We start from the raw sequence: 15379 nt of genomic DNA on the forward strand, positions 1-15379 counted from the left end.
AATTTCTTAAATTTGTAATAATTTGAACATATTTTTGCCCATTATTCAAATTTTTTAATATTAAAAGAGATAAAAAATGTTAGATTATTCAGTTCCTTTCTACGGAAAATATAACACTTTCAGTACCTTAGTCCAAGGATGTCACTACATTTTTTTACTAGTGCAAACAGCTTAGTGAATGCATGGGCCAGTGCAGAGTTTCCCCAAGAGGACTTGGAAACTTACTTGGCAACATAGAGTAGCACTCTTCCATCTTGCTGAAAGGACAAATGCTTGATATCTTGCCTTCCCACTATGTTCTAATTCACTGACATTTGGAAGATGACCTGAAGTCAGAAGTCCCTGTATAATGGTTGTCTGACGTACTGCATGGCTGGAGTCCACTTCAAAATTTTCATACATTGTTTATTCCCTTTAGCTTTTCACTAATTCAATAGGACAAAACCTATGGAGCTTGGGTATGAGCTAGTAAAACATATGTTAGCCAGGTTCTTATATGTGATACTCATGAAGCAATTTTAAAAGTTGTCTATAAGTGTGGGGGGGAGATAGAAAGGGGTACAGGCATAAAAGACACTCAAGTTCAAAAGATCCTCATCTCACTAGCACATCAGGCCCCTGGATGCTCTCCTCAGGCAGGCTCCCTGAAACTAGTTAAACTCCTGTTTCCCACTGCAACTCTGGACACTTACAGTAAGAGAAAGGTAAAATGTTCCTAACCAAAGAAATAGCATGTATCCCCATCACTAGTAAAGGGCAAAATATATTCTTTCTCTTGTCTAAAAGGTACTTTCATGGCCTAAAATGTTCTTATATAATTACCTGCAGATTATAGCCTAAACTAATTCTTGCTTTTATATATGTTGGATCAAAATGCAACGCTCTCAGAAAGTCCTTCTGTGCTTGCTTGGTGGCTTCATCGTGACCATATTCCATGTAAGAATTTCCCCGTCCAACGTAAGCATCCAGAAAACATGGGTTAATATTAATAGCCCAGGTGAAGAAATTGACAGCTTCTTCAAACTCCTTATTTCTGAAAATAAATGAAAATATTGATGCTTTCTGATGAATTATCTAAATGCTTTCTTGTATATATTTTCATGAAGAGTTTCATGGACCCTTATAAAAAAATCTTTCTTTTTATCATCCATCATAGGAAGTAAGTACATAAGTCCTTACAACCTCAGGAAGTCTAACAGGTTCTTTGAAGATTGTGGTAAAAGGAAAGAGGGGAAATAAGAGCCAATTTTATAGCAGAATATCCTGGAATGATGTTCTAGAGGGGTTTTTTTTTCCTTTCCAGAGTTTTAAAAGGCTGAATGGCCTTCCTGAAGCTGTTTTTAACAGCTATCAGTGGCCAATATGGAAAAAAAAAAAAAAAAAGCCAGCTATTATTGATGGAACACACTATTTAAATCAAATTATAATGAATTTATATGTATTTAATATTTCTTTATAAAATGAAAGAAAGCAAATTTTTATCACATGGGAGTCCTTACTTCAGATTTTCTATAAAGACAGGTGCTTTCATTTTGGATACCAGGAAAGAAGAGAAAAAGAAGAAAAATACATTTTATTTACTAACTTGTGAATATATGTGACTAAATGATAACTCTCCCTTTCTTCCCTATTATTCTCTTGAGGCAAAGTAAGGGCTGGTAATGGAATCAAATATTTCTTCATAAAGGAGTCACTTTTTCATCTCATATGCATATCTAATAATTGTATTTAATCTCCATCAACATGGAGAAAGCTATTTTCTATACCTAACTAATTATCAGCACTAATGTTTAATGAGCATCTAGTCTGTTCTAAGTAAATAATCGTTAAACTTTCATGCTGGAAAGGGACCTTGAAAGCTCCCTAGCAAGCTCTTCAAAGCAAATGATGACTAAAAATTAAGTCCAGAGGAAGTGACACTGTCAAAGGCAGAGGCCCCGCAGCTCCCTGCCACTATAGAAACACCAATTCCATTTTTCTGAAAATGTGTTTATCACACACAGTGTCCTGGAGATTGAAGCTCTTTATAAATAATCACATGGCAATTAGACAATGGAACAATGTGATAGAGTATACATGTTCTGTCGGGATATATGTTCATTGATACATAAATCATTAAGCATCAGTTTCCACAAATATTAAATTAGTTTTTCTAAAAGAAAATATGTTTGTATCAAACAATATGATCACTGACAGAAGGTGTATGATTCTCATTAGAGTATCCATTGACTATGGATCGTGTGCTGAGCTTGCAGGCTGGGCCACAGACACAAAGGCCCACTGCACTTTCTAAATTAATCACATACATGACCAAATGTGCCCTACAGAGTTGTTCAAATAAATCATAAATACCTCCAAAAGCTAAAGAATGTGGCTTGCAGAGTCAAAGATTCAAAAATCTTTTATGCAAATATAAAAATAGTAACATAAACGTGCTGCAGTAAAAAAGTAGATGAGACACATAACTGAGTAATCAGGCTCTCCCTGTGACATTTTTTTTCCACCTGAAGGTGGTTCTCAAAGAGATCTAAAAATTAACTCTACCATAACATTCTTAGTGACCAAATTGGGCAACAAGTAGGATATTCAGCCTAAGGAATGTTGTCTCCTAGCAACCACAAGAGTGAGAACCAGAGATATACAAAGGCATACTTCAAAAGTCTGCAACCCCATGAGTTCAAAGATCAAAGCTCTAAAATTTAAATATTTATTTCTTTATTTTAAAATTTCCAAGTGGGAAAATTTTTACTTTCCCCACTGTAATACACTAATAATGAATTCCAATACTTAGAAATTATGCTGCTGTGATATAAAGGCAAAAATATTTTTCATGAAAAATATAATCAATCATTAAACATTTCTTATTGTAAAATTTAGTAAAACTGTTAAAACTTAAAACACATGGAATTGAGACTGTGCGTTATCAGGGATTTACTATTGATTTAAATTCTATTTTTATTAAAGGACAAAAGAGATTCCAGTCGGCTGATGAAAGTTGGTTATTTGGAATTGCAAAGCAGTATCAGCTTAAGAAGTCTCTGCCATACAGTATATCCAGTGATTACATTTCATGAAAGAGATTGAGAACTACACACAGAGAAATTTACTGACTCTAATAGTTTTTAAACATAGGAATGAGGTGGAGAGAAATTTTGGAATCTGTTTTTAATTTTAAGAAAATGCAATGACCTCAGACATTTTTGGTCTGTATTCACCCAAAACAAACACATCAGTCATCATTTTTCATCTCTTTTTAAGAATGACAATTATTTAAAGGGATGGATTGTACAAAGATTGCTGGATTAAAATAGACAATGCTGTGACTATCTTTTGCTGTCTTTATAAAATAAAGGGTCCTAGTTTAGGTCTTTAAACCCAAAGATACCTTCACAAGTTCCAGTTATTATATTACTATGTTCATAAAATAAAAAATCTAACTATCATAGGGAAATGCAGCGGTGCTATCTGTCCTAAAAGGGGGAAAAAAATGTTGATTTCCTCAGTCATTTGAACTATGTCTATTTTCTAAGTTGGATATTTATATAGTCTGGTCTATATAATTTATAAACTATCTTAATTTCCCCCTCAAATTAATTACTATTGTTTCTCTCTTGAAAAATAATGCCGTAAACTATTACTTAACCAAATATATTTTATCCCACATTGAAATCTTCATATGCTGAATTTCTATGCTTTTAAAAGCAAAATGATCAGAAATTAATTTTTAGATGTCAAAGCAAATTTTAAACTGATCCTCTTCTGTATTTTAGCTTTATGGAACTGTTCTTCCTTCCCTTCAATAACTTATTTTTACAATAATCTTGGAAACAGGTAATAATGTTTTAAATAACATGTTTTTGTAGATTTTGTTGGGTTTTACAGATATTTACTGGTATTGTTTTAATTAGTTTTAGATTTAGAATTATGTTTTCTAAACGCAATTTTTTTAAATGTATAATTTTTTGAAATCACCTTTTTTCCGACATTCATGCTTTTTAAAAGTTAGTTTCATTTCAGGAATAAAATTAATTACTTGATTTCATTCTTAGACATTTCAAGCTATATGTAATTTTATTCTGTCTAACATTAGGTCCTTTCCCAGCAAATGGGCTTGAATCAGATGCTAATCCAATGCCATGATGTAGAATTTTACTTGCAGACTTGGCTAAAATAGTTTATTAGGAGGTAGAAAGATGCTAATGACACACTTAGGTGTGCTCCCCTCTTCTATAAAGGGACTCTTTGTCTTTCCCCATTTTTGTACCCTTGTCTCTTCCACATATTTGTTTCTTTCTTCCATTCTTCCATTATATTATTAGATAGTCCCACTTGCTTTTATTTACTTCAACAGAATTGCACTCCATACCTGTAATAGCACATGGCGGTAGCTTGACAAAGGCCCACATTAGTCTTGCTTATCAGTGCAGCTTGTTTAAAATCCTGAAACAGTTGTATAAATTTTGGTTAATTTTGCAATATTATCTTTTGTGCTTTCTTAAACTTCCTTCTGACTTTTGTTCTACCATGAATATACTTAACACAAGCATTAAAATACAAATCTTCTTAGAACTTTATTTTTTCCTTTTAGCATCACATCTAGTGAAAATGGATGGAGCAGAGGAATCCCACAACTGAAAATTCACTCAGAATATTGTGCTACTGGTCTCCACTTTTCCCGTGGTTTTGCCCTGCTATGTAAAATATGACATCTCATTTACTTTCTTTTTATTGTTTTTTCCCAGCGCACACCACCAGAGACTTGCCCATCTATATAGAAATGGAAATTCACCTATAGAAAAGTTTTGGTGTTATATGACTGTAGGACAGACAGACAGACACCCAGGCCCAAGTAAGGGCCTTTTGGGTGGATTAGCTAAGGCTGCTCCTACCTTTGGAATCACACTTTGGGGGAGAAGTGTATCAGTTCATCTAGGGATCCTAGAAGGCTCCTGAGAGGAGCAATGGAAACTCTAATCACAAAATTTTAAGTTAGGAAATTTAGTTGGGATGGACCTGAACGGCCCTGGGGAAGAGCTCATTTAAGAGAATTAAAAATGCTAAGTCTGCAAGAGAGCCTGCCTCTGTCACTGAACACTGTCCTCTATCAGGCACCAGAGACACAGTGTCTGAAACTCATAAGCTTTTCAAAGCCCTACAAAAATATTTGAGATCTGAAGCAAAATAAGAACATCACTAAATTGAAATTAATAAAATATTTAAATGAATATCTACATATCAAAATAGCACGTGAACTGCAATGGTTTTGCTTTTTCCCAAGGGCTGCTTCAGCAGGTATCTTCATGGGCAGTTCTGGTTGTAACCTAAAGTGACCAAGTTAAAAAGTGGAGAGCACTGTAAGCTCCCCTGTGGCAGCAAAAGGAAATCCCTCCAAGCTCCCTAAGTGGAGGCTGGACGCCCACACCCTACAGGCTCCTTAAGTGGAGGCCAGACACCCACACCTTAAAGAGCAGGTGTGAGAGTTCTGGCCTCCACCCAAATGAAGAGGAACGAACCATTACAGTCTCTCCCCTCCTCGTTTTCCTTCTCCCCTTTCTCTTGCCACAAACCTTCCCTGGCTATAGATGCTGACTGTCTTAGTGGGCAGAATAAGTTTTCTAAAAATATTGGGGGTGGCGAGAGAGTAGTAGTGCCAAACCGAGCCTCCAGAATTTTATTAGAGGAAGATTTTAGTCATAGACTAATCTGTGAATGTGGACTCCCTACTTAGATTCTTGAAGCATATTTTTATACTAAATGGAACTAGTTGGAAGAAAATAAGAAATCTGTTGTCTAATCAAATGTAATCTAATCAAAAATATTACCAGATAACTCCCCTAAGACAGAAGTCCCCAACCCCCAGGAACTGGGCCACACAGCAGGAGGTGAGAGCAGGCAAGTCAGGGAAGCTTCATCTGTATTTGCAGCTGCTCCCCAGCGCTGGCATCACCGCCTCAGCCCTGGCATCACCGCCTCAGCTCCACCTCAGATTATCAGGCATTAGACTCTCATAGGAGCACTGGTCCCCGGTGCCAAAAAGGCTGAGGACCACTGCCACAGAGAGGACCATTTTGCTAAAATGGAGGCAAACTTACAAGTATAAGTGAGATTTATTACAAATGTTCCTATTAATTTTGGAAGTTATGAGGAGAGACCAAGGACTTAAAAGGTTGAGAATACCAAGTTTAGTTTTGCAATCAGATAAAACTTTCAACAGTCAGCTTGACTGTCTCTCTATATAATCATTATTATACTCTATCATAATTCATCATTATCAATAATAGACGTAAACGATGACTATTAGGATTACTATTTACAATAAAGCTAACGGCAGTTTTTATAACTTTTCTCTTCTGCATTAATTTTTTCTCTCATATGAGGAACATAAATAACAAACAACACAGTCACTCATACAAAGCAAATTCCCTCCACTGGTGAATTTATTTGTAGGGACCTTCATCCGCACTTGTCTTCCTTTCTGGGTCAGAGGGTAGGCTCTTGACTTGTTCCTTTCATCTCCTTCGGAAACTCACTCCATTAGATTCCTGCTGTTTTCTGTATTTTTCATCCTTGCCTCACTGCCTCATCCTAAACCTAACATGCCTTCCCTCAACCCTCCCCGCCCGTAAACTACACCCGCCCCTATCTTTCTAGTTAGTTCCTGTCACTCACTACCAATCTCCTTGAAAGCATAGTTAACACTCAGTCTCCACATCCTCAAATACCAACAACTTCCCATTATTCGTGTTGTTTAATAAGGCCAAGTTCATTTTGTAAGTTGTAATTTGCATCTAAAGACATTTTTCATTTGCTTACTTTTATTCTTATCAAAGTGACCCATGTATATAGTGTATGAGGTCTAATAAAACTAGAAAACTTCAGTGCTTACAGAGACTGCCTGCTCCACCATTCCTCACCTGAGTCCCATTCCCCAAAGGCAAGTGTTTTTACATCTTGCTGTTATTTCTTCTGCTATTTATGTTTAAATTTCAAAATAACATGAGCATTGTATCATATTTAACTTCTCACATAGAACAGAATTTAACTACCTTACACTCACTCCACACACTTCCTCTCCTCCCACCATCCCTACACTTAAGACAATTTGTTTGTTTTAGTCTCTATTTTATTTCCCTCAAGTGTAGGGTCCTTTGCTACCCATTTGTATTTAAGTTTGAGGCATTAAAATCCAGAATGGTAGTTTTAGATGCCTCAACATTTCTTTTCCACTATTTTTAACCTTAAGTGGTTACATCTTTTTTATTCCTTTACTGTTTTCCTGATAGGTTTTCAATAGGACAAAGAGATAAACAGATGTTCTCAATCCAACAAGCTAACCATTAACTTCCTAAACAATGCTGGTCTAAATGCTATACTCTTGCTTCCTGATCAAGGCGTTCCTATGAAGATCATACAACTATCAATTAACTAGCATGTTTTCAGCACTCATCCTACTTGACCTCTCTGTTAATCAATAATTCCCACTAAAAATTTTTTCCTGGGTAAGTATTAAAACTGCTGTCTCTTGGTTCTTCATCTAGCCCTTTTATTATTCAGTCTTATATTTCTTCATTGGTTCATCCTCAGCCTGCATCATTTTTAAATTTAACTTTTCAAGTTATTTTTTTACTTTACATAGAGAAAAATTCTTTTTTTTTTTTTTGCTTTTAATTAGTGTTTGCAGGGCATATTTTTTCCAGCCTTTTACTTTTACCTGCTATATCAATATATTTAAAATGTGTTTCTTGTAGCCCGAATATAGTGGGGCTTTTTTTTTTAAATCCGAACCGAAAATCCCAAGAAAATAAATGGGAAAATTTTAACAAGGCCAATAAAAGGAAAGCCCAAATGGTTGGATTTAGGTCTACCATCTTATTAGGTCTCCTCTGCTTTCTGTTTCTTTGCTTTCTCTGTCCAGACTTATTTTGGATTATTTTAATTTTTAAATATTCTATTTTAATTAATCTATTTGTTTTTGACTGAGGAGGTCACATTTGAGTAGAAAATGAAAATGAAAGGAGGGCGTGAGCCATTCACAGATAAGTAGGAAGGGTATTCTATGTATAGAGAATAGCTTGTGTGAGGACCCTAAGACAGGAAGAGAGCCTGGCATTTCCAAGTCATAAATAGCAAAAGGCCAGAGTGGACTGGCTTGAGTGGAAGAAAGGAGAATGTTTAACAATGAAGTCAGATCAGTGAGCAGCAGTCAGACCATGAAGGGCTGGCCAGTCAAGAGTTCGGATTTTGTTCCAAGTGTGATATGGGAAGCTATTGGAGGGTTTTGAGCAGAGGAATAATTTGATCTGCTTTATGTTTTCAAGAGGCCTCTGGCTGCTTTGTGGAGAACAGCATGCAAAGAAATAAGAGCAGAAGCAGAGAGGCCAGTTGAGAAGCTATTGCAGCAGTCCAGGGGAGAGATGGTTGAGGCTTGAATTAAGAGAATCATAGTGGCACAAATGAGAAATGACTGAATGCAAAATATGTTTTGATGGTAGAGCTGACTAAACTTGCTCATGAGTTAGAGGTAGGGTGTGAGGAAAAAGAGGCATCAAGAACGATTTCCACTAAACCATAAGCTCCTTGAGGACTAGAAATCTATCTTATTTATCTCTATATCTTCACTGCCAATGCCAGTACCTTGCTTTGCAAGAACGTAGGATTTGGAATCACGTGAGACCTGAGTTCAAATCTTGCCCCAGTACTTTCTCGTTGAAAGACTTGATTTAACCTCTTTTGAATATTAGCTTCCTCATCTGTAAATTACAATTATAAATTGTGCAGTACTGTTGAGAACCTGGTATGTTGATGTTAAGTACTAAATATTTTTACCCGGTAGATAACACAGGCCCTGCATTTAATTTTCCAACAGCTGAGGTCTTTTCCTTCCAACCCCCATCTTCCTCACTTATTTATCCCAACACTGTTGCCCAGAGTTTCACAGCTTTCTTGCCTAATCCAAACAAAAAGTTCTTTAGCTCTCCCTACCTGAAGAAATTCCAAATGGTATTTCTCAACTCTTGGACTTACATTTCATCATAGTATAAATTGCATAGTATAAGATTTCTTGGGCACTTCCTTGATAATAAGTAATTCTGTGGGGCAGAATCTCAAAAGATGACTCCAGAAGTAGAAAAATAATATAAGCCATCTTTGGAGATGAAAAAAAATAGGAAACACTGCACTGCATGATGTTCTGTTGTTGTTCCTCAGAAACAAAGAAGGAAAACTACCATTATTTAACTGTAAACTTCAAATTGCTATTTATTTTTTGCCTTACCTCTCTTAATCTTAATTCCAAACTAATTTAAAATAGACAATACAAATAAGATAAAAAATGAGAATGGTGAATTTCATTTAATTGTTCTATAAAGAAATACATTTTAACCACCTGTTTCTTCTCGATATCTTGCAGATGCTATTTTCTATTGCAATTCTGAGTACCTATTTCTACTATTCTCAACAGCCTATTTTGAGCAACTATTTTCTGCCCAATGCAAAGTAACAAATTTATCTTGATATATTTTCAATGGGGAAGGAGGAAAATTGTGAATGAAAAAGAATTAGCACCAGGCAGAGAAGTAAACAATACATAAATCATTTTATTTGCCAAATAATTGAATTTTGCATATAGTCAAGATTCTCTCTTGGGAGGAGTTGATAATCTTACTATTTCATCAAATCAGAAATTTTTTTATATATATTGGCTGTTTGTAATCAAAACAAAGTAAAAATGCTCTCTTTTTTACAAAGATTATTCTATTAGTCATTCAAAGAATTTTAATATAATTTTTTGCTAAAGTTGAGTTAATGTTCATTAATATCACTAACTGATATTAAGAAAAACTTGTTCACTATCTTCAGAAGTGAACATGTAAAATAAAGAAGCTTCATTTTTACAAGTAAATGAGGTTTACCTCTAATGCAAAACTGTACTGCTCTAGTTCTTCGTAGATGAGTCCACGATTAATGAAGGTATTTAATGTCACAGTTTCTCCAGCATTAAGAAGAAGCACAATTCCATAATCTGTTAATGCCTAAAAGTAAAATAATCACTTACAATCTAGGTTCAGCTCTTCAGAGTCTTACTATACTAGCCAAGGAAAAATGTGTTTATGCCCAAACTAGGACCTCATTATTATTTAATTTGACTTACAATCATGGCCAAAAATAATCATTTGTTAGATTTAAAGGATCCCCCTTCACTAAATATTATGAATACTGCTACTTTGTAATAAGTGGTGCTCACTGTGCTTGCACTTTACATGTTATTTGTGAATCATTCTAAGCATTTTTATTGTGTATAGATAGGAAGGGGACATACAACACCCTTCTCCCACCCAACAGTTTCACCAAATGGCTGTAACAAGTAACAAGTCTTTAGTATCAACTAAAGACTTGTTACTTGTTAAAATTTAAGTTTTTAGTATTGTATTGTTTCCCTCAATGAAACCTAAGTTTTTTGGAGGCAGAGCTTATCCATTTTGTTCACCATTATAAAGTCAGTAACTAGCACCATGCCTATACACAATAAGCACTCAAATTTTTGTTGCAAAAATAAATCATGAATCAATGCCAATGGATCATAATAAAACTAATGAATAAGCACTTCTTGGAAAATTACTTCAAAATATTTTAATAGGTATACTCTTTTTTTAAAAAGAGACAGTCTCAGTTGAGAATTAATCGACTCAGAGGATCTTTCTCTATTTATTTTATCTTTTTTGCTCATTTATAGAATAAACAAGTATTTACTGGTCATCTACTCTGCACCAGGTGCTAGGAGCAACCCAAATTTGAGTTGGAGCTGAATATCTTAACTTATTTTCCTACTCAACATTTTGTCCAAAAGAGCCATATGGTTTCATCAGAAAAGGATCAAATTTTATATGCCTATAGCATATGCTAACTGAAAATGCAAATAAATAGTATTTTACTATTTGCTCAGTGGTCTTCTAGTGTTTCATAATTGGACACTCATGCATCTAAAAGAATCGTACAGTTAAAGATGCTATATGTACATTATGGAATAATTATAAGCAAATATTTCCAGGGCTGTAAAAATAATTCATAATACTCATAAAAGCAAAAGAAAACTAGAATGTTTATTATGCTAGCGCTTCGAAGATCTGGACCCCGAGCTCAGGGACAATTTCGCTTTTATATTTCTGCGCTGTTACAGTTAACATGGGCTACAGGCAGTAGCCCATGCTAACAGTAAGAGCATATGATTTTCGAACAGAAATTTAGGTAATAAGTCTGTTATCAAGACAGAACAATCATAGAGGAGGGTGAATCTTCAGTTGATCTCAAAATCGCTCTACCCTTCAGCCTATGCAGGACGAAGAGCTGATTATAAGGTTAACCATTTGAGTGGAAAATTCCTCTTCAGTTACTGTGCAAGTTTTTGTATCATGCCTCTGCAATTATTACTAGATTTTCAGTCTGGGAAAAGTTACTTAACTCGAAGCTTCAGTTTCCTCATCTGCAAAATTGAGATATTAATAATTCATCATATGTTACAAAAATTCATCATTTTGATGATATGTTGATATGTTGATGATATGTGACAGTGCCTGTCACACAATAACTTAAGTAAGTGGTAACTGTTACTATTTTTATTAGCATAGGGTAATAAGAGACAAAATCTCCTTTTCTTAATTTTTGTAAAACCATGTCTTGGGAGAATGTTTGAATTAATTTTCTGCAGAAAGACTGTGGGTTTTCTCAGTGCAGTGATGGCAGGAATGCTGAGGAACAGGTGGAGGAAGACAAAAAGGAAGGAGGTGACACTGTTAAATGACATCCAGTCCACAGCTGGAGGTCAGATGTTTTTACAAAGCCATCTAAAGACTGTTAACCAGAAGCAAACAAACCTGTGAACACCAGTTCAGGTCTCTGCTCCCTGTGTGACCTGGATGTGTTCCCAACCTCTCCTTACTTCCATTTCTTCTATAAAATGAGTGATTGGATTAAATGAGTTGGATACATGGCAGCTCTAAAATCGCCAATATATTTATTCTAGTTAGATCTCTATTTAAGTGGTTTTTCCTTTTCCTTATTCATAGAGCACTGGACTCTGTTACATATCAGAGATAAAAAAAATGAGAGTTCCCTGCCCTGACCCAGCCCATTGTTTTCCAGTTACCCAGAAAAGGCAGAAGTAGGGGTGGGGAGGGAGTCATTAAAGTCACCTTCTGTGCAGGTTACTCTGATAAATGACCCTTTAATTAGCTCCTAGAATCTTAACAACTCCTTTGTTAAAAATTAGTTATTCATTTGTCAACATTTGTAGAGGAAACCTGATCTTCCGGTTACCAGGAATTCTACATCTTTTGGGGTAGAAACAATGTTTCTCAACTTCTTCCTTTCCACATCAGATAAATTTCTAAATCTCTATATGTTTTAAACAGATTTAACTGCCCACATTTCAAGGAGATGAAGCGGGGTTGTGGAGGGGCAGGAGTGTGATGTCCACACAGAACAGTGGGAACGTGATGTACTCTTTTAGAGGAATGCTTCATTGGCTATGGAAGTGGATAGAAACAAGGAGGGAGAGACAGGTGAACAATAGAGAAAGAGAAGCAAGAGGATGTAACAGAACACAAAGAATACCACAGACCAGCTGCTCCCCAGTGAAGAATCTTAATTGGAAAAGGACCAAACCGACAAGGCGGGCTTAAGAGAGGGGTTAGAAAATATAAAAGAAGGCTTGCACAGGTAGAAGCTGGAAAGGAAAAATAGAGAAAGAGGTTTTGCTGCAGCCATCGGGTAGGTCTTCAAAAAGCACAAACAATACTGGTCATTGCTTGTTGATCCCCAGAGCTGGAAACCATCACTCATAACTCCCTGTACAAAAAAAGACCTCAACAAACTGTTCTCGCTAATGTTGAGATTTTGAAACAACAATATTGCTAATAATCACTGTTTTAAAATTCTGCACATGAGTATATCAGTAGAAACATTTACTCTAATGAGAATTATGTAATGTATCTTAACTTATGTATGCCTTTATATGCTTATGTAAGCATTGTAAAATTAATTTTTTGACATTATAGAGATTGTAAAAGAAAATTTGGTGAGCACAAAGAAATTAATTCTCTTTGAAATGGTTCCTCCGTTTCCCAAGTTGTGTGTGTGTGTGTGTGTGTGTGTGTATTTCCACAGAAATTATTTTTCAAAATTATAACAGAAATAAGAAAAAACTTTACACGTGCTTTAAATGTGTTTACAAATGGTTTAATATTTTGTTTACTAAAATGGTCATCTTACCATTCGAAGTTCACCTATCCTGGTGAAACATAATGCTCTATTATAAAATGCTACATAGCTGTTTTTGTCCATGTTGATAGCTGTAGTTAAATCTGTAATGGCTAGCTTATAAGTCTAAAAAGGAAAAAATAATTAGGTAACAGGATTAATCATAATGGACTGAAATTTAATTATAAAATAAATTCTTGATTCCATCTATCACAGTTTTTGGAACACTCCGTGTAGCATCTGTGATATTAAGACAATCAAGCTAATCTTTCACAGAGTTAATTAAGAAGATATCTTGGTAGGAATTTTTATTATTGTTCCTGCTACTTGCAAATAAAATTAAATATATAAAGAACTTTAATTTAGATGATTATCTTAGTGCCAAAGATGCTATACAGCAAGGAAAAAAATTATACTTGTTATTAGTAAAAGAGAGGCAAGCCATATTCCTCCAGCAAACATTCACTAGAGCTTGCTTGCTTCTGTCATACTGTTATATCACATAATTGTCATGTTTTCTATCCACGTTCTCTTTTGCTTCCTCTTTGATGCTTCTCTGATACCTTAGATCATCCATTTCTATAGATAGTAATTTTCATGGAATTAACACATAATACAAGGTCTTACCTGTACCTTAAGGTATTATTTGCAAAATATTTCATATGAAATAGCTACAAAAGGAGATGAGAAAGGAAAAGTAGAGAGAAACAAAATATTCCATGAAGCATCAGATATCAATGCTGCCACACACACCCACTTTGACCCAATAATTTCCATTTAGGAATCAATCATAATCTCAAGCAATGATTTTGTTCTCAATGTGTATAACTGTATTATTTGAAATAGTAAAATAATAAAAAATGTAAAACAACCCAAATTTCCACCAATCAAGTTATAAAAAAATAAACTATGGTAGAATATTATTCGGTCATTAAAAATGGCATCTTCAAAGGTTAAGTATGACAAGCAAGGCACAATACCAATTACACAGCATAATAGCATAATCCCAATTTTGGAAAATATATATATTATTAGGAAAAAAAGACAATGCAAATACACCAAAATGCACTCAGGAGTTTTCATTTGATGGTGGGATAATAGCTGATTTTAGTCTTCTCCTTTATGAATTAAAATCCCTTTCGATGTACTATCTTTAATACCACAGTGATTCTTCTCTCACAGAAGAAATAAAAGGAAGTGATTCCCTACTTCACATCTAAGCATCCGCCTACCCCCAAATTTCAGTGAACAAGACAGGAAATCACCCTACCTTGTTGTAGTATTTCAGAACTCCTCTGTAAATATAAGCTCGCACACTCTGAGGATAAATTTTGATGGCCTCATTACAATTCAAGATTGCTTTGGAGTATCTGCCTTTCAAACCATAGAAGGCTACTCGGCTTAAATATGCCTTTTTCAGAGAAAGAGAAGAGGAAAGAGAGAATGGATGTTTTCATAAAAGCATCAATTCTACCAAAATATATGGTAGTTTGAACAAATCTATGCCACCCAGAGATGGTATAAAGTGTAGTTTTTTTCTCACTCTTTTATTAGAAAAAATTCAAACATACAGAATAACTGAAAGAAAAGTTTAATAAATACTTGCCTACCACCTGAATTCAATAATTATTAACAAAATTAATGTTTTGTAATATTAATTGTATCTATTTTTTTCTGAACTGTTCAAAAATAAGTTTCAGACATCATAACAACTCACCCTAAGTCTTTCAGTATGCATTTCCTGTGGAGAAGATGTTCCCCTGTATAATCATACTACTATAATATGTTTAAGAAAATTAATAGTATTTCCCTAAAGTCATCTAATATTTAGTCCATATTCATAGTTCATAAACTTTTTTTATTTATTTATTTTATACCTACAGCACCCAGTCTTCTTCCTAGGTGTTCTCCCATCCAAGTACTAACCAGGCCCAACCCTGCTTAGCTTCCTAGATCAGACAAGATCGGGCATGTTCAGGGTGGCATGGCTGTAGACTCATAAACTTTTAAACTCAGGATCCAATCAAACTTCACCTATTGAATTTTATATTTTCTCTGTAGTCTCTTAAAAAGTAGAAATAAATGTGATAGCAAAACAAGAAATAAAATTAATAAATATATAAAA

At 34.8% G+C, this 15379-nt stretch overlaps 1 protein-coding gene and 1 pseudogene across 1 annotated transcript in view; both read right to left on the reverse strand.

The window, feature by feature from the left end:
* Positions 1–15379, reverse strand: part of TTC6 (tetratricopeptide repeat domain 6) — a 197734-nt gene that overhangs the window by 12456 nt on the left and 169899 nt on the right. The window contains exons 25-29 of the mRNA XM_023521640.1: positions 14525–14665; positions 13267–13380; positions 9912–10031; positions 4360–4440; positions 823–1026 (exon numbers count right to left, since the gene is read on the reverse strand). Coding sequence (XP_023377408.1) covers positions 823–1026; positions 4360–4440; positions 9912–10031; positions 13267–13380; positions 14525–14665 — 660 coding nt within the window. The remainder of the gene's footprint in view (positions 1–822; positions 1027–4359; positions 4441–9911; positions 10032–13266; positions 13381–14524; positions 14666–15379) is intronic.
* On the reverse strand, positions 15129–15250 carry LOC111730989 (annotated as a pseudogene).

The sequence above is a fragment of the Pteropus vampyrus genome, unplaced genomic scaffold (genome assembly GCF_000151845.1).
Source record: "Pteropus vampyrus isolate Shadow unplaced genomic scaffold, Pvam_2.0 Scaffold10, whole genome shotgun sequence".
NCBI lineage: Eukaryota > Metazoa > Chordata > Mammalia > Chiroptera > Pteropodidae > Pteropus > Pteropus vampyrus.